At 39.2% G+C, this 21,059-nt stretch overlaps 2 protein-coding genes across 5 annotated transcripts in view; one reads left to right on the plus strand and one right to left on the minus strand.

Moving 5' to 3' along the window:
• Positions 1–17,701, minus strand: part of LOC117231597 — a 41,662-nt gene extending 23,961 nt beyond the window's left edge. Inside the window, exons 1-6 of one of the 4 annotated variants that reach the window (XM_033490180.1) lie at positions 17,219–17,701; positions 13,223–14,325; positions 13,004–13,146; positions 12,751–12,898; positions 12,448–12,682; positions 12,106–12,212 (exon numbers count right to left, since the gene is read on the minus strand). In XM_033490180.1, coding sequence (XP_033346071.1) covers positions 12,106–12,212; positions 12,448–12,682; positions 12,751–12,898; positions 13,004–13,146; positions 13,223–13,413 — 824 coding nt within the window. In that variant the 5' untranslated portion in view covers positions 13,414–14,325; positions 17,219–17,701. Of the gene's footprint in view, positions 1–12,105; positions 12,213–12,447; positions 12,683–12,750; positions 12,899–13,003; positions 13,147–13,222; positions 14,326–15,416; positions 15,597–15,616; positions 15,920–17,215 lie in introns of those variants that run through there. The other 3 variants (XM_033490178.1, XM_033490179.1, XM_033490181.1) reach the window with 3 other exon arrangements.
• LOC117231599 (prolyl 3-hydroxylase OGFOD1) lies at positions 8,839–11,748 on the plus strand. Its single transcript, XM_033490190.1, has 2 exons — positions 8,839–9,176; positions 9,294–11,748. The coding sequence occupies exon 2, from the start codon at positions 9,798–9,800 to the stop codon at positions 11,604–11,606; it is 1,809 nt and encodes a 602-aa protein (XP_033346081.1). The 5' UTR covers positions 8,839–9,176; positions 9,294–9,797; the 3' UTR covers positions 11,607–11,748.
• Positions 17,702–21,059: the final 3,358 nt, after the last annotated feature.

The raw sequence follows: 21,059 nt of genomic DNA on the forward strand, positions 1-21,059 counted from the left end.
CAATGACGAGAATGTAAATAGGAAAAATCTCTATAATCAATTTGAACGCCGTCCTATATTTATAATAAAAATAAAAACAAAATTCTTCAGAATACAACTAAATGAATTTAAGAATTTCCCTATTTATATATTCGCCATCGTATAGGTAAACACAAAGCCGTATCCTTGTATATGTATAAAATTAAATATATAATAATATAAGAACAATAGAAGTAAACAATGTGATTATTAAGATTCGCAGCTGGTTGAACAGGATAGACGACAGAAGGGAAACACTTTGTTTTTACGATCCTCGAACGATTATAAAATATACGACGAGCTCGTAATCGGGTCATGATTGTACACTACACGAGCTATTCCAGCGTCAAATATAATCTGTAATCGTAAATTACTACCGGCGCAGCTGTAATCATTGCTCTTGAAGGCACCGATTAATTATCATTCATTAGTGCACATTGTCTGCAGCTGCGTGTTTCCTCGCATACCAGTTTGCTCTATACGAACTCATCACCTATTCAGCTGAACTATTTTTCATCATTAGCAGCTTCTTTTCGATATTACGAACACTTCGTATTCCTTAGCTGCTTAATTACATAGAATTTTAAATATAGATAATTTCGTATAACTTCGTTCTTCTTGTACTTCGAACCATCCAAGGTCTATTTTAACTTTCAAATCGTTAGCTATTCGTACCGCCTCTTCTAAATTCATATAAGTCACAAATATTCTTCATTGAGATTCATTTTATGACTCTATTAAACATGAAAAGTATCTCTAACTGCTTCGAAAACATGCGGTACAATTTAAGAAAGCACTCCTTAAAAAACATAAAGAGAAACGTATTGTTATCTTTTTTTTTTTTTAATTTACATATCTACAGAAGAACTAATTTTTCGTCACTGAAAGTTAACGTTAAAGAACGACGTTGCACAGAATAATTTATTATTTTTCTCTATTCTAGCGTTCGTGATTCGATCAAGATTGCGGTGGTCGACGCTAACGAGTCTACGTCAATCTTGTCGCGTTTCAATTAAAATTCCCGCCATTGAGGGCGGGGAAAATGCACCCCGGGGGATTCCCTGGAGGGCAGCGACGCCGGTATTCTATTTTCGTGCGGGAAAAACGGGGCCGTTGAAAGAATATTCGGCCGACGAAAGAGCCGGATGTGCGTCGCGAGCTTTCCTTCTGTCGTCTCTGTTCTTCTTTCATTGGTTTAGGGCCAGGGGAGGGAAGCGGGCAGCCGGATTTCCGAAAAAGGGAAAGCGACTCGGGATGCAGGTTGCCTGTGCGTCGAGAGCCTGTATACGCCCACGCGAATGCGATAAATTATACGAGGAGGCGAGACCGAAGGGGTCACCATAAAAGAACCTGTTACGTTCCAGATATTAATCCGGCTAGCGGGCATAAAATCGATCAGTGTTCCACGTTGTTCTCCCACGTTTTCGACGGTCGTAACCTCGTGTAGAATGAACTTCGAACCCGTTCTCTTTACCGTGTTAAAATGTTAATCGTGCGTCGATTCGTTTGTCATCGAGTTTTGTAGATTGTAGCAATTTTCTCTGTCGATGAATTTCATTTTCTTTCTTTTGGAGTGATATGCAAATTCGTATCGGTAGATACGCTTTTGCGCTTTTATGGGAAATCTGAATGTGAAAAAAAAAAAACAATGGAAAAATACGTAACATACTTATATACTTTCTATACGTAAGTTTCAGGCTAAATAACAATTCTTAAAGGTTCTTGCGTGTGTCATTTATTTATGAACGGAAATACATACTACTGTGACGTAATATCCCACTTTTAAATGTGAAAATGCAACAGCAATGAATATTTTATGAAGACAGAAACGCAACAGTTGCGTCAACAGCGTTATCGAAACAATGCAATCTATACGTCAATAAGTTGTTGGCTAATTCGGCGAAATTTCATTTCGATAGAAACAGCTTTCTTATAGAATGCACGCAGTCTTTCATGGCTGACTGCAGTTCATTTTCTGTTTCCACGTGCATCGATTAGTCACAGGTAAACTGCTGACATGTATGCAAATTCATATTTCCACGAATGCAATCGAATAATGTAACGTAGTTGGAAAATTGTTTCGCCTACGAAATATTACATCGACTATTACATATGTAGGTATCTTCGTACGCATTTTTGTATCTACGAATTTCCCGTAAAAGCATAACAAATCCATAGCCCAACTATAATGAAATCTCTTTATATAAAATCGTAGTTAAATTTGTTATTTTGCAACAAACATCGCCGCTATTTAGAATGAAAACAAAAGTGCAAACAGATCGTGAAAACGCGTTGTATGCCTCGACAGAAGTGAAAGTGTTAAAGGCAAACCATTTTTTGAGCCCACCTTCCTACCTTCCTTTTTTACGTGTCGTTTGCATTCAAACGGGCCAAGTTAAACGCCGAAGGAAGTTCTGCCGTGCTTCGAATCCAGATGGCGATCAGCCTATAAAATCAAGTAGGCCTGCGGAAAAGGGCTCCTCTGCCCAGGTTTCGCAGGCCAATAACCCGATCAAAGATAAAATGTGAATGATGTTATCCCACGATCACATTCGCTTAATCGCATCGCCGTTATCCTGTCATTAAATACTAACGCAGCACGGTTGCCATGTAATAAAGCGCGTTCTCCACGACCGACAAACCTCGAACTGTACGAAATATCGAACAAACAAACCAAATGTTTGCTCGTTTGTACAATTAAAGGAGCCTTTTTCGAGCGTATAACGAACCAACGAGGTGAAGAAAACACGCGTTACCACGGTTACGACGATAATCCTTCGTGTACTTTTAATTGAATCATTATCCCGTAAAAGCAGAACACGTAGCACCGATAACTGCCAAACTGGCGTCTGTTGATGGAACTTTCTATCCGATGAAATTACACCTTTCAGCAAATACTTCGTCACGAGGGCCAGCTACACTACAGTGGCTTGCATACGATGGCTCACCAAGGTTTTCGAATATTCATCGTCGGAAATTTTCATGCGTATGCTGTACGCGTTAGATAAAACATTTTGGATATTTCGTTAGCACTGTAATGTGAAGCGAGTGGCACGATTATGTTGGTAAAACTCGAAAGCAATTTGTAAATGTATATAGAAGTTACGTGATATTTACTACAAACGTATTCAGCAAGAAATTAGCACAAGATTAATCACGATCCACCGGATACAGTGGTTTATTAAAGTAACGAATACTTTTTTCATATTTCCAAGATACATACTAAATATCATGCACATTTTTAGATTTAGTTCAAAGTATATCGATATAGTCGTAACAGTTCTGCCTCGTTATAGCGTTAATCATCGTTTCAACATGTTTCATATGACACACGTATGATATATACATGAAAATTTCCTATGGTGAATGTCCAAGTACTTGTGTGAGTCATCGTATATATTCTCTCATGGAAGAAACGGTAATACAATGATTTAAAGATAGAACGAAGACAATGAGTAATTTCGAGAACAGAACGGGGGAATTTCTGGGACAAAATGTCCGAGCAAAGTTTTTGTTCCCTCTTGGAGAAATGGTCGAGTGCGAACTATCTGCGGTTCTCTATCCTTTTTATCGATCGTCCAGAACCGGTATGTACCACGATTCGTGTGAAACGAACAGCTCAACGCGGAGAGCAGGGGTTCTGAACGAGTACGATGTCTGCACCAGGGGCCTACAGTTTGTTGTAATTATGAATTATTGTTCTAGCAGAACACAAGATACTGAAAAAAATAGAGCTAGTGGACAAAAATGCTCGAGTACTTGGTTGAACGAAAAACAGAAAAAATAAGGAAATTGGAACGCTCAAGGCTTTTCTAAGAGAAAATGGGTCGCATTACTTAACGTCACGCGATGCCACTTCTAATCTGCACAAGAGTAATGGCGAAACAATGTTCCCACGGAACTGTACGAACTTCCTGTATCACCCAGGAAATTGTACACTTTCTGCTAATGTTTCGCGAACTTTCCAATCGCCACGATTAAAGAAGATTAAACAAGATTAGAGAACACAGATGAATCTACCTCACGATGAATCAATATTTCGTAAGAATGAATGTATAGATAATTGAACTGATACTTGAAGCACCGATTGACACATCTTTGTCGATATTCTGATTTCAATATCATTTTATTATTGAAAAGGATGTTGTTTCGGTTATAAAGGCTAAACCAGGAAATAGTTAAAAATGAAAAGAAAGTCTGTTAGGAACAACGATATAACATTTGCCCCTGGTTTTCTACAGAGTATAATTGCCTATTTTTAAAAGACATATTTTTGAATCTAAGAACGCGTCTCCTTGTTCGATTATGTCGTATTAAAATACTTCCTTTTACCTACGAATTAGTATTCAAAGTAGAAAATCAACGAATTACGCAACAGTAGAATTGATAAAATTGAAGACCTTGTAGAAATTTCTTACAGATCCGAAACAATCGCATGGGACACCGATGCAGAAAAGAAATATAATCAGCTCGTTGCAGATGCAATGCATGAACTGAGAATGCAGCAGCTGCCTGTTCCATGGCCAAGTGCCTTTTATTGCATTCGTATCGACGATACCAGCTCGGCCACGCGGTCGATTCGACTCATCTTGAAACGATAAGAGTGCTTTCGTGATCCAAAAGTATCCTTGTGCTCTCTCATCGAGCCAAATTGATACTACGGAAACGATAGCAAATTGCATCACTATGACGTTTACGTAAAATAATGCGATATCTTTTGGTCCAGCCCTTAAGCTACGACAGGCTTACATTATACTAACCGTGCGCTGCCCATGGTCGCTAGAGGATCACCTACTCTCGAATGACCTCATCGTTTGCAATTACTACGGCAGAAAATTTTGTTTCCGTTTTAATGATAGCGTGTACAGCTTTTCAGATGCTTTGCTTCTCCGACGAAACAGACTTTCTCGCACATGTTTCTCCAGAAACAACAACGTTATAACTACAACTTTTATTTTTAAATATAATTAGTCACAGTTTCTGTGTTACATCAAGATTATATTAGCTTAATTAACATTTTAAAACAAGAGAACGACGATGTCGCGAAATAGAAATACCAACGAAATCACGAAGAAAGCAATAAAAACGTACTCACTCTTACTAATTGTAAAACAAGAAATACAGTCTTCCAAGTATTTCCTCTTTCGACTTATATTCTATTCGAGGTATCGTATCACTGTTTATAATAACTCTTACGGATACGTGCATCGTATCAAAAATGCATGTAAATTAACTCGAGGAGACTAGTTTTTTAATCGTGAAACTTACATCATTGCTGGCACAAACGTGCTGTTTATAACAGGACGAGGATGGCGCTCCACTTTTTACAATGTAGTTTTCTCTTGCACCGGGTCCGTACGATAATGGAGATTTATCGCGAGGAAGACGGAAAAGTAGAGTATACCGTAAGAAGTAAAAGCAAGGATTAGCGACGATCGATAGAGTCACGATGAGTTTCGACCACTGAAAATGATATCCATTTCTTTTGACAACGCCGTGTTGTCTTCGATCCCGTCGCACTCTACTGACGAACGATGCCATAAGCGATTCGAGTGCCGCTACGTGGTGTTCTCTAAGCTGTAGAAAAGAGGAAACGCGCTTGGCATATTTCGCAGCGACCAACCACGTATTCGAGCGTGTCGCCGTTCCACGTCCTTACAAAATTATTATTACTGTTTCGCGTTACGGCCGCTTTCAATAAACGCTATTCGATTTTCTACGGTTTATGTAAAAGCTTTTTTTTTTTCAATCTTGAACAGATGCACAATCATAGCTGAAGGATAAATTGTAAATTACGTTCTTTGATAAATTGTAACCTTCGAGTAAATTGCGTAATTAACAACTCAACGCGCCTGTTATGTAATTATTATTAATTATATATATTAATGTAAAGAAACACGTGCTATCTGCATTTTTCGTAAAGATTAAATAATCGCGATTGCTCCAATTTTAATGGAGTCCCTCTGTCTAGGTGAAACCAGTTGATCGAATCGAATTAATTCGATTCCATGGGAATAAAAACGATCTTACGAGGTCGATAACTGGAATTTAATGCCATGTACGTAGCTACGCGCGGTGGGTTCAACGTGAGGATAATTACGCCAGTCACGCAATGTTATAATCTGTCCCGACTTACGCGCTCCAAGTCACCCCATTTAGAAGAAAAATATCAACGGGGTACGAGTTTACCGCTGTATGCTAAGCGCAAGTACATACAAACCTCAGAGGAAAAATCGGCTACGTGGACGAGGATAGATTGAACCTTTTCACGTCGATGAAACAGGTAACGGTTTGCCCGTATACCAGGTGTCTTGACGTATTTTCAACATCGGCTGACAGGATACGTCTTTCAAGAATTTCTCATTCTCTGGGAACAAATGATGAAAATCCACTCGCAACAAACACCTTTCTTCCGATCCTTCGCGTCACTTTCGATCGAGTCGTATTTTTCTCTTCTTAGAAGATCTTTTATATTTTAGAAAAATCCGGTAGATTTGGTATCGATATATCTGATTTTTCATGTAGATTTTTTTGACAAGATTAAAAGACAATGGTAAGTTTTGTTTAAACGAACGACTGTGATTGATAAAGAAATTTTTCAAAGAATGAAACGATTAAAAAATATTTATCTATAAGTGTTACGATTAATCTACAGATATTAATAAAAATTAACGATCGACGAAAATGACCAAAGAATGATTATTTCTAATAAAAAAAAAAAACTATTTTCGTTAACAATAATGGGAACGAGTAGCCAAAAATGAATTCTGACCATTTATGACGATTATTCCTGAGGAAAATAATTTTATCTAAAATACGAATTCTTACGCTCTAACTTTTTAAATCTGGATATATAATATATAATATATAAGATATAACTCCTGGTTAAAAGTTCTTTTCTGGGTTAGAACGAAAGCTGGATCGAACACAGAATCGAGGATTTCATCAGGGTCGAAGAATATTCAGAAATAGAAAAGTTATAGTTCGAAATCGTTAAATGCTGTCCAAATTAGACACGGTAAGGTGTTAAGCAGGTAGACCACCGTGTATAAGGAACATTTACACGGCAACATTAATGGACGTACTTTGAATTTAACAGTACACTTAATGTTGCGATCGACAAGCTTAGTGGTTCGAGTGGCGTAATCGTTAAACGAGCCACTTGGCATCTCGTCGAAGGTATTCCACCGAAGGAGAAAAAAAAGGCGAATGACCTACCTCATCGCGAGCAAGTCACTCGAAACTTCCACGATTCCATTTTATCTGAATGATCACTACTTTATAAAACATACAATTGTCGCGTAGGCAATTGTACACCTGTATTTCCTAGTTCCACGAATTCTCAATAATATAAAATTATATAATTATCTTCTTACATGGTATTCCTTAAATATCTTAGTTATTCGTTATTCGTTAGTGGATACAGAAACACGGCACTGGTCGACGAAAAATAAGGTATGACGTGGGAGAAACGTAGTTCCCTATGGCAATCGATAGTCACTTACAGACGGAAAGAATCTCGACAGATATTACACGATAGGGAGAGAATGTATAAAGTAAAATGTAAAATTGAATACAATGAGGCTGATGTGTAATAGAAACATTCCCACTTGACTCACCTCTGTTTCGACAAGCGGTTGCGGATTTCAAAATTCGAAAGCTCCTTCACGCCATAATCGTTACAGTAGGGCACTAAGAGTCCGGTTCAAGGCCAAGATAGTAGATCGGGGGGATAAAACGGGAATCGCAGAAACTGGAATCGAAAATAGTCTTCGAACGAATCTTCGATGATAACACCTAAATATTATCGATCGAGATGAGATTTTTTAGAGCACTTTGGACACCACTTGAATAATGATAATAGTATAAAACTGCTTCACCAGTAATCCCGGCACAACGTGATCTCGACACAAACAAAAGATGACTGAAAGATACTGAGTATCCTAACCGACTGTTTACATCGTCGATTTCAACCACAAAACCCCACCCCTTGATTATCAAGCTTATCGGCGGACGACGAGTAGGCAACGTGCATCTTTAGGAGGAAAGGACCGTGTGTTGACAGATCCCGAGGGATAAAATATTGAAAGGATGAGACTTGTCACGCTGCGTGTATGTGGGTTTCGCTCGTTACTCACGTATGCGCAAGTTGTCGTGTTATCTAGTTCCAGGATTGCCAGCGAGTTCTTTATACGAAGATTTCACGATGATCGAACATTCGGCCTGACGATATCACACTTTGTACAATTTAACGCTCAGGGTGTGCCCCGAATTTCCATGCGACCAACGGCATCCGTCAAACGTGAACTACTGCCGCCATCTTGATACGACCGTCCGTGGCGACACTGCTCGGCGGATCGTTCAACTACTGGCGCTGTAGCGCGGACTATTTAAAATATTTTAATTTCTTACACGAAATTTTGAACCTCGAAAGGTTACTGAAATCTCAAAATTCTTAAATTTATATAGTATTTTATATAAAAAACAGGGAAATTATATATAAATATTTTGAAATGCGCGAAACATAATCGTTGTTCTTCATTTTAATTATATATTTTAATAATTTTATTAAAATTTCGGATACTAAACTATGAGTAATTGCTTACAAATTGTAGATTTGATTCAACAATGTATTATAGCAATTAAATTATAATAAAATAAATGTGTCGCGTGGCACAATAAGAAACAGCAAAGTATGTAACCTACAACAAATTAAAAGAAAACAAGAAAGCTACGATATTGACGTTCTCATATTTTTCTTGACATTTCACGATGTATTACAATAGGTTACAAAATTTATTCAGTGTTTAAAATCTATTAAATAAACTTTATCATACGTGTAACGTGATTCCTCTGTTAAAATTACATTAAATGAAAATTCCACGTAGTTTAACGATTTTAAATAATCGCGGTATTGAATCATAGGAAATTTATGACGTCAGACGGTGTGAAATAAGGTTAAGTGCGAGTTGTACCGATTGTACGTAGTAGGAGAATAGTTTATGGCCAGGGTTCACAAATAATTCAGGACGTCCCTGGTTTCGATCGAATCAACGTTTTCCTCAGCGGTAGTAGCGATCCCTGGGCAGAATGCAACTGCGTGGTGATACGGAGCGGCAGACCTAATTCTCTAAACTTGGACACACGTGCAATTTCTGGTATGTAATTGTTGAAGAAGTAATATAATTCAATGAACGATCGTTTATTCAAAGAATCGATGCGATCACGGCGCAAGCTGGATTTTATTAATCGATTTTTCGACCGACTGCTTTCAGAACACGTGCGGGTCGAACGACCACGTGGGCCGCATGTATCGAAAAGCAAGGACCGCATCGTCTGGTGAGTGTATTTAGACAAACTGTGATATTTCTATCATCGACACTACATCTTAACGAAGAATGAAATATTAATTTCGTAAATAAAAATCTAATTACAACAATCACTGTTAGCTGATTGTTACAACCGTGTGGAAATGCGATAACCTTCCAGGATAATGTTTGGAGAGAAGTAAAACGTGAGATCGAATAGAATTTGTATTTTCCACGGGAAACTTAATATCACAGACGATGAATGCACGCAGTTAAAACATGTAATGCTACATATCTGTCTATATACGCGGAAAAATGTGATATAGTTTACAAATTTTTAAAAGTATTTGTAGATAAAATTAATAAAGAATATGTATTGTTGATTCAAAGAATTAAGGGACAAAGACTGATAGAATAAGAATATATAAGTAAGAATTCTCTAACTGACCGTTTCAAGGAAGGTACAGAGTAATGGCTGAGGAAGAACCGCGGGTAAAAAAGTTAAAGCAATCTATCATTTCTGATTTTATCTTTTCATCTGACTTCCAGCAATTGTTTTTTGAAAATTGGCACAACTGTACTGATCAGAAGATAGAGAACCTTGAAATTATATCAAAGCCATTTAAAGTGTGCAGAATATCAAACTTTATCTGCAGCGAAGAATTTATGGATGAGATAAAGAATGAATTGTTGGATGTTAAAAGTAGAAGGAATAGTATGGATCTTTTTCAGTTTGAACAAACCAAGGATTTTGCTAACATAGACACAGAATATTTAAAGTTGTTATATCAGACGTTTGAAACAGATTTAACAACATGGATGGAACGGAATACAAAGATAGAGCTTAATCAGAAAATATCCATGTCAAGTTCTTGCTATTACGATACAGATTATTTACTATGTCATGATGACAATTCGGGTGACCGTAGAATTGCTTTTATATTGTACCTTTCAAAAAATTGGTCTGAGAAAGATGGAGGAGCTCTGGATTTATTTGACACAGATAGAAATGGAGTACCTAGAAACGTTGTAAAATCTTTAATACCAGAATATAATTCTCTTGTATTTTTTGAAGTTGCCAATAATTCTTATCATCAAGTGGCTGAGGTAACTACACCTGATAAGTCGCGTTGGTCGATCAACGGTTGGTTTCATGGGCCAATTAAAGAAGATAGTAGATCACCAAGATCAGACGTAGAAACCAATTACATAGTACCATTAAACGATCGAGTAGCTGTGAAGGATTGGGTATCAGAATGTTATTTATTCCCTGGAATAGTTAGAGAAATTCACCACGACATAGAACATAAATCATACACATTTTTATCCCATTTTCTGAAAGACGATGTTTATGAGAAAATTGTAACAGACTTGTCATCCGATACTATCGTTTGGAAAAGAGTTGGGCCACCCGATGTTTGTAATTACGAAGTGGCAGACGAAGAAAGCCTTCCCGAATTATTAAAATCTTTCTACAATATGTTTAAATCTATCACAATGTTCCAATTGTTAAAAGACTACACGGAATTAGATCTAGTACCGGAAAAAGAAACTATGAATCCTAGGATGATAATAGAGCTTCAGAGATGGTCTACAGGTTGTTATACGTTAATATGCGATAAATCATATGCGAGTGATACTTCGAGTGAGCAAAAGTCCAGCAGTAATGAACATTCAAGTCGAAACGATGAAACGCAAGAAGATTTGTTGGAAACTAGTAGCAGAGAGGGTCAAGAAAGGTCGATACCAACTAAGAGCACGGAATCAGGATGTAATACTCCAGTGAGCACCAAGGAGGATGAAGACATTGACGAGGATGATATTTTGAAGAAGATGGGTAAAAGGAAATCTCCACGCTCGAAGAAGAAAAGTTTACCGCAACAGGGTTTCTCGCCAGCAATGGAAGACCCATCGCCACCTAAATTAGCTAGAAGTCTAGATACTGATGATTCTGACGTGTCCGACATTGGAGATTATTTGTCCGACCCTTTAGATTGTTCTTTGGAATCGGATCGGGAAGAAGATAGTGACGATTTAAACATTTCCGACGTCGGAGCTCTCGATGTGATGATCCAATTTAACACGAGTCATGTATCCGAAGACCATACCATAGACTATGTGGATCCCAAAGAGCAAGATGGAATATTAATTCACGTGCCAGCAAAGGACAACCATCTATGTCTTGTTTACAAAAGGTTAATTACTAGTCGTGTTCACAAATACGTGAATCATTACTGTACAGATTATTTTTACAATCTGATTTGTACATATTATGAATAGTAATTACACGTACGATTAATGTCGTCTCGTATGTTCCTTGATCAAGTTGACAATTGTATAATGAGTGGCGGACAAAACGCGTCTGTTTACGTGTATTATAGTATTCATATTAATAAAATTGTCAGTATTTATCATCGAGCAATTCCTTTGTTATTCATTTCTACCAACCTGTTAAGTATTCGATAGACTCAGGGATGCAAGTAATCAAGGTACTCGTGCGTCTTACGAAAACTAAGGTGGAGATTAAGACCACAGTGCAGAAAACATTGTCAATTATTTATTGGGTGTCATACATCTATCGTTTACGTTTACTTACAAGCTAACGTTAGGTGCAATTAGGTCGCATGCAGGGATCTCGAAGTACTTTGCTTGTTTTAGAGCGTAAAGGGTTCTGAAGGAGAAGATTTTGAATCTTTTGTTCGATGCAAAAGCGAGGAGAAATTCTTCTAGGTATTATATAAGAGAAAGAAATGAAAATGAAATAAAAAATGAGGCTTACGATTGCGATGCGTTAGTATAATCATTTTCTGCTTGTTGTACGTGTATCTTGACCTTCGAAGAGCTTTGCAGTTCCTTGTCATTCTTAGCAAGTCCTTTCGTAGTGACCTGGGACGTAAAATATTTTGGTAAACATTACTCCATTGACCGTTCGCATTGTCAATAACATTCGATAACAAAAGGCTGTTAACCTGGGATGTTTTTGCGTCTTCTTTTTAAGTTACTCAACGAGGAAACCATTAACGGTCACGCCTTCGATTTACCTTTGTTCCACACGACTTAAAACAACGAGCGATCGTTTCTATCATACGGAATGCAATATATATATATTGTAACAAATCACCTGAGAAGTGGTAGGGATTCCAGCCATGCGTTTCCTTAGTTCGTTTAGCTGCAGTTCTCTCTGGAAGCTTACGTCGTTTTCCTGCGAATCTTCTCGTAATCCATCGTTAATCGATTCTGTCGAGTACTCTACCTGCACCCAAGGACAAATCGTCGGGGAGGCTTGCAAGGAATTTTTGCTTCCTGGACGAGAAACTCGCGGAGACAATCTTCGTAACAACGAAATGAGTTTCGACCTGCGGAGTTGGTATTTTCTATTAGCCGCTGTTTCTACGTCAAGTACATGTAACAGAATGATGAGTACTTTGTACTGGATGTTTGAAGGTGATCAGAACTGATTGCTCCACTTCTCGAAAGCTGTTCCGCGCTGCGCGTAGTGTCCCTCCAATGTAGCTTGTTGATAGATCTTCCTACTCGCCAATCAAGGCTGCTGCTTTGACGGGATTGAAAGCCTGGAATAATAATTTAGAATGCTGCTCGTGTAGTTTTAACGCTGGTACGACAGTAACGGTATCACGCTACGATAAAGCGATCGCTGGAACTGAACAATTGCCTACCTTGCTCGTTTGTCGTTTGATTAACCCTCCAATCTAAGGAGCTACTACTTCTATTCACGTTATAAATATTATCACAGGATTTTGTTGCGAGATATGCCGCGTGATGGCGACGTCTAAGCAATTTCGAAACTGGTCCCAAGTGCCTGAAACGTTATTTTATCGTTAGTAAGAAACAAAATTGCCAGTATCAGCGAAAGAAAGGAAGGGTGGTGTACGTACTTTTTGAATTTCCGATTCTGCTCGATAGGCGGTTTGCTGTCGCAAACTACCACTTTAACTTCCGGTTCCGGGCAGTACGTGCCTACACGAACGTAGTTATAACTGCCACGGCCACCGTCCACGGATCGGAAGTTACCGCCGCGCTCGTTCGAAGGCACGCGGACAAGTTCGATTTTTGATCGTCCCTCCATGTTTCTTTTCTCCCTTTTTTTTCTTTTTTTTTTTTACGATACCACTTATTTGACTCGTATTATATTCACGATTACACTACTCGATCGTAAAAATAGTAAAAAATTTAAAAGCTGTTACGCGGAGATGTTTGTTTTTCTTCTCGGTTTTTGTTCCGCTGTATTATTATCGACTATCGAAGATGGCCGGCGCGTGTCAGTTTCCACTTTTCTCTCAGAAACTATGCTCATCGACGTTCTTAAAATAGTCGTGGAATCCTCCTGAGCTACTTCCACCTAAAGTCTCCTCTCGCTGCTGGATCACGTCATAACGGTTGATTCCTCCAAGCGTTTGGCACGCGCGGCCATCACAAATCTTGGTCGATTCACGAAGCACGTGCGTCTACTCTCTATATCCGCATAAGAATTCCAAGGGTCACGTTCATTCATTCCACGAGAAAACAACGTCTATCCGTTGACACGGACGCGTCTGACGATGCACTCGTGTACACGATAATTAATTGAATTGTCCTGATCCAGACACCGGTCTTCCTTTCTTCTTCTCTTAGCCGATAAAATCTTGCAGTATTCAATGTAATTTCTTTTATTTGATTCATCCATTCCACACTCGCGCCTTGTTAAAATACCGTTTGCAGAATAAATATGTCGAAAAAAGGGTCTACAAATATAGATGTGTTCTGGTATAAAAAACTTGGATTCGCTCTATTTCGTAAAAAAGTTTGTCTTTTCGCGCGCTTCTCGCACTTTGCATATTCCGAAAGACGTATAGGAGAACCTGTTCCTCATCAGATTTACGAGCTTTTTATTCCCTTTTTCGACGCGCGTAGTTTCTACAGTTCGTGTGCTCGTTTGTGCGGCTTCACTCGCGACGTATCTCCGGTTTCAATCGCGTTAAACTGCAACGATCCCAATTTCCTAAACAGAGAGCTAAACGTTAACGATAACTTTTTCTCTGTGACACCCACCGTACTACGTTGTTGAGACGCCTATTTTCGAGCTCTGATTACGCAATCATCAATTATGATCAGAAGGAGGACAATACACGACCTGACTTACATTAGACAATTGCGCTCAGGCAATCGGTTCGAGACTCTTTTCGCTCGACAATTACGAGCTGGAAAATTAACCGGTGTATCTACAGAAGAATAGCTTCTTATTTGCTTTCATATTGTCGTGATTAATATTCAACGTTTCAAAAAAGAAATATCATTCTTATCAATTTATTTATCACGAGGAGATAGCACAAATAATGATAAATTTCAAAGGAAATTAAAAAAGATAATTATAATCGCCAGTCTTCTATGTACTTTAATTTATGGAGTTGATTACATGCCTTCTGAGCGACTCATTCAGCAAACGGAATTGAATATAATTAATGGAATTCTTTATAGTTAAAATCTAATATTTTATGCCTGCTCTCCATCGATACACAAGATCCAGAATTATTTTATTGAAAAAGGTCTTCACGCTTAATCTATTTCACGTACATATTTCTCTTTAGTTTCTTTTAGTATTCAAGTAGAACGAATACGCTGTATCACTTGCAACAAGTATATATAAAGTAATATGTATCATTGACGAAACACACTACGAATTTTTCAAACAGTTCGATGTTCGCTCCAGAAGCGTCTTGCTTCTGCAAGTCATTTTCCCTTGACTTTTTAATTTTCTATTGAAGGGTGTCGCCTTACGTTTCATACAGCGTTGCAACAATAGGTTTTTCAGTCTTTTGTAAGCACGAGGAATCGTATTACGGGTAGAAAAGCGTAAAGAAACGAGTTCGTCTGTTCCATTCGAGAGACGATACGGTTCAAATCATAGAAACTATTCGCATTGGCGAATACCCACGGCGAGAAATTAAATCGAATCGCGCGCTCGTGCTCGTTGTCACTGTAGAGACTAGCGCGTTTCCATCGGATGCACTCGAAAGCTTTCGTTACGACCGAAACTGGGGATTCGTCTGGCAATTAAGTCGCTAATTAATTCGAAAGAATACAGGAGCTTACGTCGAACCGGAATATGGATTTCCATAATTGCAAGGAGCACCGTCTGTGTTCCGAGACGCAACTTCTAATTAAAAAGAAAGTACGGAATAATTCGATGCTCCGAGAGGAGCATTCTGAGACTACTTCTCGGTTTAACAAACTTTGTTCAACCCATTGGAGACGCACTGTGTCACGAACGAATATATTCAAACGAAAATCACCTTTGTCGTAACATTTTCGTTCTACGGTTTGTAGTAAACTAATCGCCGGACTTGCATTGTCAGCTTCGCTTCGATCGGCAAATCGTATCGATCTTGATAAAAATAAAACGTTACAAGGTAAACGTCAGCAACGCTTGGGCGATTCAACTAACTTGATAACTAAACGACGCGCTTATTTATTTAATAGGAGAACTCGTGAGATATAGCACATGAATTGGAAGGAACAAAGCGTAGACGATAGGTGTTCGTTAGAGACTATAGCCACTTGTAAGTGTACTAGCAATGAGCATTTTTTTTTTTTTTTTTTTTCGAAAATTGTAACGAATTCGACAGCCACGTGGTGAAACGCGCGAGTTAGACGCGGAAAAATGTAAAGAAGATCGAAGGAGCTCGTTGCTGCACTACCGTAGCGTATTCACGTGGCTTCGCCGCGGTGTAACGTCCGCGCTCTGCGACTCGCGGAGATTCACTGCCGGCTTTGACGTACGATCGTTGCGCTTTACGCGCGCACACAGAAGCACTCGACACACAAAAGACTCTATTACACATCGGTGGTTTTTTGGAGCGGCGAGAAAAAAATAAGTAATTAAAGCGTAAATACCTATACGCGACTATGTGCCGTCATGGTTTACCGAACGCTAGTCGTCGGACCGATCTAAATATCGGTCGATCGTGAATTTCCACCAATTTAGCTTCTCTATTTCTTCTTCTCTTTTCGTTCTGGTTTAGATAAATTGTACTAGACTATCGTGTTTTGTTTTTATTAAACTTGAATAAATCGAGCGAAGATGATTGTTTCTTCTTTGAAATTTCTACCTGTCTAACTTTTCCATCTCCTCTTTCTTCTAATTTTAGTTCGGTCAAATAATATGTGGAGCATAGCACGCTACGCACGATATTAATTTGTCATAAAATTGTAATAAAACAACTGGAAATATCCTCGATTTCTTACAAAAGAAATATTTTGCAACTTTCGGGCGTCACCGAAGGATTACTTTAATTTTAGAATTCCATATAATAATAATAATAAAACAACGTGACTTATTATCCCAAGTTATGAAACATCATTTCTGCTACGTTATAAAGATTCCTCTCCTTAATATTCTCACTCATGAAACTACATTCCCCGCATATTCTACAGAAACGCGCTGCAACTTCGCGTTCGACAATTATTTTATCAATAACCGATACGATATCAACACCAATCCATTACGCGTTCCGCTATCTCGGAAGCCATCCACGCCCATTGAATTTGATCGGAGGATAATCGAGGCTTAAGGACGTTGTATACTTCTACGAGCCGGCAAGCCAGGTGTTTGCACGAGACGCGACTCCAGTCGCGGGGATTCTCAGCGAGCACGTGCGCGGCGGAAGCGTATAGGCGCGCGGTCGTCTCGTGAAAAGTTAATCAATCGGCTAGCCGCCTGTCTGGCGTTGAGACGAGAAATGTGCGAGCCTGAAAGTGTCGCGCGCGTTCCTAGCTACCGAGCAACATTTACTGCCAGCGTATATGTTAGATAATAGAGAGGAGAGGCCTTGAAGCTTGCAAAAGCTGTACGAAGTCTGCGGAGCCCGTATGTGGCAGCGTGGGATACGTACTACCTGAAAATAGCAACGACACACTTCGCGGTCTGCTGTGCTGACATCGAACATCGTCAGATCGGCGTCGTCGAAGAGACGGAGGTTGGAGGCGTGCCAGGATTCCCTGTCCTCGAGAGGTTGCGGCTCGACCGGCCTCTTCAATTCCCTCGAATTAGTCGTTTCGATGGGCGTCGTCGTCCTCTTCGCGTTTACTCGACGAGAAAATCGGCCGACGATCAATTAAGGGATACGAATGGACGCACCAGAGTCCGGCGACTTTATCCGCGATCACGTGTCGAACGCGAGTTTCTCTTTTACGAAAACACCTACTACCTTCGAATTCGTGGTGGACAGGCCAAGGAGGAGGGAGAGAGAAGGAGACAGGGGTTCCTCGTTGAACCCTCTGCTCGACAGCTCTCCCGCCCCTGACTGTTCGATCGCGACCACCCGCGGGATGCTGTCGACTACCGCATCGAAACGCGTCGAGGAAATCCCTATCCTCTTAATCCCCCTTGGCCGCCCTCACCTAGCCCGCGAACTGGCAGACCTGCGCTTTTCACCAGTGTACTCTCGCGTTTCAGCAATCACGTCCGACCACTTCCATAGACTGACTTTTATCGACCGGGCTCGTGATAAAGAAGGTTCGTGTACTGCGTTTAAAACGAGGCGGTGCGATTTTCTTATTGATATTATTCTGCTTGTACTTTGTTCGTTTATTGATGGCAAAAGAGGAGTTTATTTATTTTTCTATGAACTGTCCATTGCTAATTGAAGTCTTGAATATCGCAGTGTTGTAGTAACGTTTTTATTTAAATAAAAAGATATGTTGACGTTTATACTATTCTTTTTCTTGTCCTTGCTAAGTCACCGAGTTCCTTGGACTTCGTTTTTAATACCCGTGAAATTGTTGGGTTTACTGTCTGTTTCCTTTTATGGTTTCCTCTTAACTCTTCGAGTGATTCCTCTTATGTCTTGCGGTTAGTATCTTTCCTGAATATTTCTGCTTGAAAAAAATGAATGGCTCGAGGCTTTAATTAGTAGCGGCGAGTGGATGACAAGGTAAAATTGCTAACGCGCGAAGGATGACCCAGGATGATCGAATCGTCGAAGGTGACGCAAGATTTTGCCAATTGCAGCGTAGGTGAAACGCGACCGTCAACTGCACGTGGGTTTTCACGTGTATTGTTTTGCAATGTTCCAATTACCTCGTGGTATTGAATATCCATATAAATCTTCCACGGCGGATCCTATATCTGACTATCACGCGCAAGAATGTCGCTTCGGTAAAAGAACGTTCTTTCCAAAATAGTCTTTGAAAGAAAAAAGAGAGGCGTGTGCAGCCTTGTCTCTCCAAGAAATTTACAATTCAGTAGCATACATTATGCATTTATATCTTAAGTCGTTTGAATCAGCAACGAAAATAATATTCTAATTTCCATATTTACAAGGATTATGTATTCTATGGTTATTAAATTTTTTCTAAATTGTATACATTTGTTGTTTTATCAATGATAAAACGCGGTTCAAGAAACGTACAGAGTGTCGTCGATCGTAATTTATTTGATCTTTATTTCGTATTTGTACACGCCCTTAGCATGCCACATATAATCAATATGATACAGTCCAATGCAGCCAAGGTAGAAGTAAAATACAAAAAATATATATATATATATATTTATATATTTATATTCTACGTCGATAGGTAATATTATTGTTACCACGATGTTATAACGGTGAATATATTATGGATAATAGCTAAGAATATAATACAAAGAAGAGTGCTGGTTACAGTAGGACACGTAATTCGGATTGAACGTGGTGCAATTTATGATTATTCTTCAGCGCTTCTTTGAAATTGCTAAGAGAAACGGTAGCGGTGTCTGTTTCTCGAATTTTTCACTCCCTATTGGCGAAAGTTAAAACGATCTTCAAAAATAAAATTCAAAATCACAGCTCTCTCACGATGATCTGTCGAAAGATTTACAAGGGAAAAGTAGCTTGAACGTTCGAGAAATGGGAAAAAAATAAAACATAAAAAAGAAAAGTAGAAAGGGGAACGTAAAAAGCTTCTTATAACGTTACGTATGGCTATGCAAAAATATAAGTAAAACACGATAGAAACCTCGATAGAGACGAGGTTTCGATTTGATGTTTCACGTGGAAATCTGCTTACTTTCAATCCGCTTTCAGCGGAAGTACGAGCGTGCACAAATTTAGAGAGACTCGCGATAAACTTGAATATTTCGATTCTAGAACTCTTTAATAATTGGTAGCGTCTCTAAATAATTCATTCGTCAGTTCCGTTTTTCTTAAAAACGCTATCGGTACGTCTACTTGCGCTATCTAATTTATTGCTATCAAGGGAAATGAAAGCCGTCGAACGATAATGAAAGGTTGATACTCGCGTAGAACATGAATAATCCGCAGTGAACCACCCCTTCGAGAATTACAATTTACTCCTTTTAACGATTAGTCAGATTTGAATGTTAAGATCGACCGCTACGCCTCAGATCCCTGACGTTCTTTAAAACATATACTGCTTACACAGCCATACGTTCGATTCGCGACTAAACAATTTCACAGGCATGCTTGTGAGGAATTAAAGCTATTAAAGAGGATTAAACGTTTTACGAGTAATACAATTGTAGATAAAGTTGTTTTTCTTCTCTTCGTAGAATCGGTGTCGTTCGTTGCAAAAAGGATCGGAAGAAGTGATACGGGAAGATAATTCGTTGAAGTCTTTCGAGTTTTCTGAGTTCTTTATTAGAGCGTAGCCGGTAAGCGTTTATGGCAGCTTTATGAGGATGACTGGGGTAGCGACCGTCGTAAAAGTCATCGAAAAGAACCTAACCCAACGGTGAAACAACAATAAGACGAATAAATCCATAATATTAACAATAGAGTGTAGTGATATTAACTAATGTAAATTCAACTGAAGAATAGTAAAGTCCTCCTACGTATTTCTGTATGTGTGTGTGTGTGTGTACGCGCGCGTGTGTGTATTTGTATGTGTATTCGTGTGTCTCCTCTTTCGATCTCGGGCCAGAAATAAAGAGTGAAAAACAAAGAAATATTATAGGCGGCAGGAGAACGAGTCGGAAAAGAGAATAAAAGGGGGTGTGGTAGAGCGGAGATCAGAGGTGTTCACGTACTAACAATTATCTCGTTCGTCGTCGTTGACAATATTACAATAATAATTGTAGGAGTTTACGGCTCTTCCATTGATCGCCTCGCTGACTGGAATAAAACGCAACTACGTGATATTGTATTGCGGGCTTACGATAGTTAGGTCTCTCTCAGTCGCCTCTCTTTTTCTGCACGACTCCCTGTTAATTAATACTATGTTCTCGTTATAATTTTTACGCTAGTTTTCACCTTTGCGCAGCGCTAAACATTTTTTCGTATTTTCTTTCCTCTCGTTTTGTCGTTAATCGTCTCTCTCCTCTTACACACTCTTGTATTCCACACATACGCGCGTCCTCTTGCTCTCTCACTCTCTCCCTCTCTCGCACTCTATCACCCTCTTGCGCTTTTTCCTCCGTTTCTAATGTTCCACGGTGCAGGACAGCGCGCAAACGTTCCGCAGAAACGATCGTTCGTCGCAAATAGCTACTTCGTTTCGTTTGCGGCTATCCTGCGTTAAAACGACGACTCCCTCGTTCTTGTTAAACCTCTCTGTCTATTCGATCATTACGAGGAATCTCTTCGTGTTTTCTTTCCATCCGCTTTTTTTTCATTTTCTATATAATATACTTTATAAAATACATTAGTTTACAAACAACGTGGATTAAGTGCCGACGTCCCGCGGAAGTTATCACAGCTCAGGCTCGATCGTGGAACGGCTCGACTATAAGAACTCCCT

The sequence above is a fragment of the Bombus vosnesenskii genome, unplaced genomic scaffold (genome assembly GCF_011952255.1).
Source record: "Bombus vosnesenskii isolate JDL3184/JDL3185 unplaced genomic scaffold, Bvos_JDL3184-5_v1.1 scf7180000013273, whole genome shotgun sequence".
NCBI lineage: Eukaryota > Metazoa > Arthropoda > Insecta > Hymenoptera > Apidae > Bombus > Bombus vosnesenskii.

Excerpts from the sequence above, each read along its gene's own strand:
- LOC117231599 (XM_033490190.1), top strand. The coding sequence starts at position 9,798 with ATGGCTGAGGAAGAACCGCGGGTAAAAAAGTTAAAGCAATCTATCATT.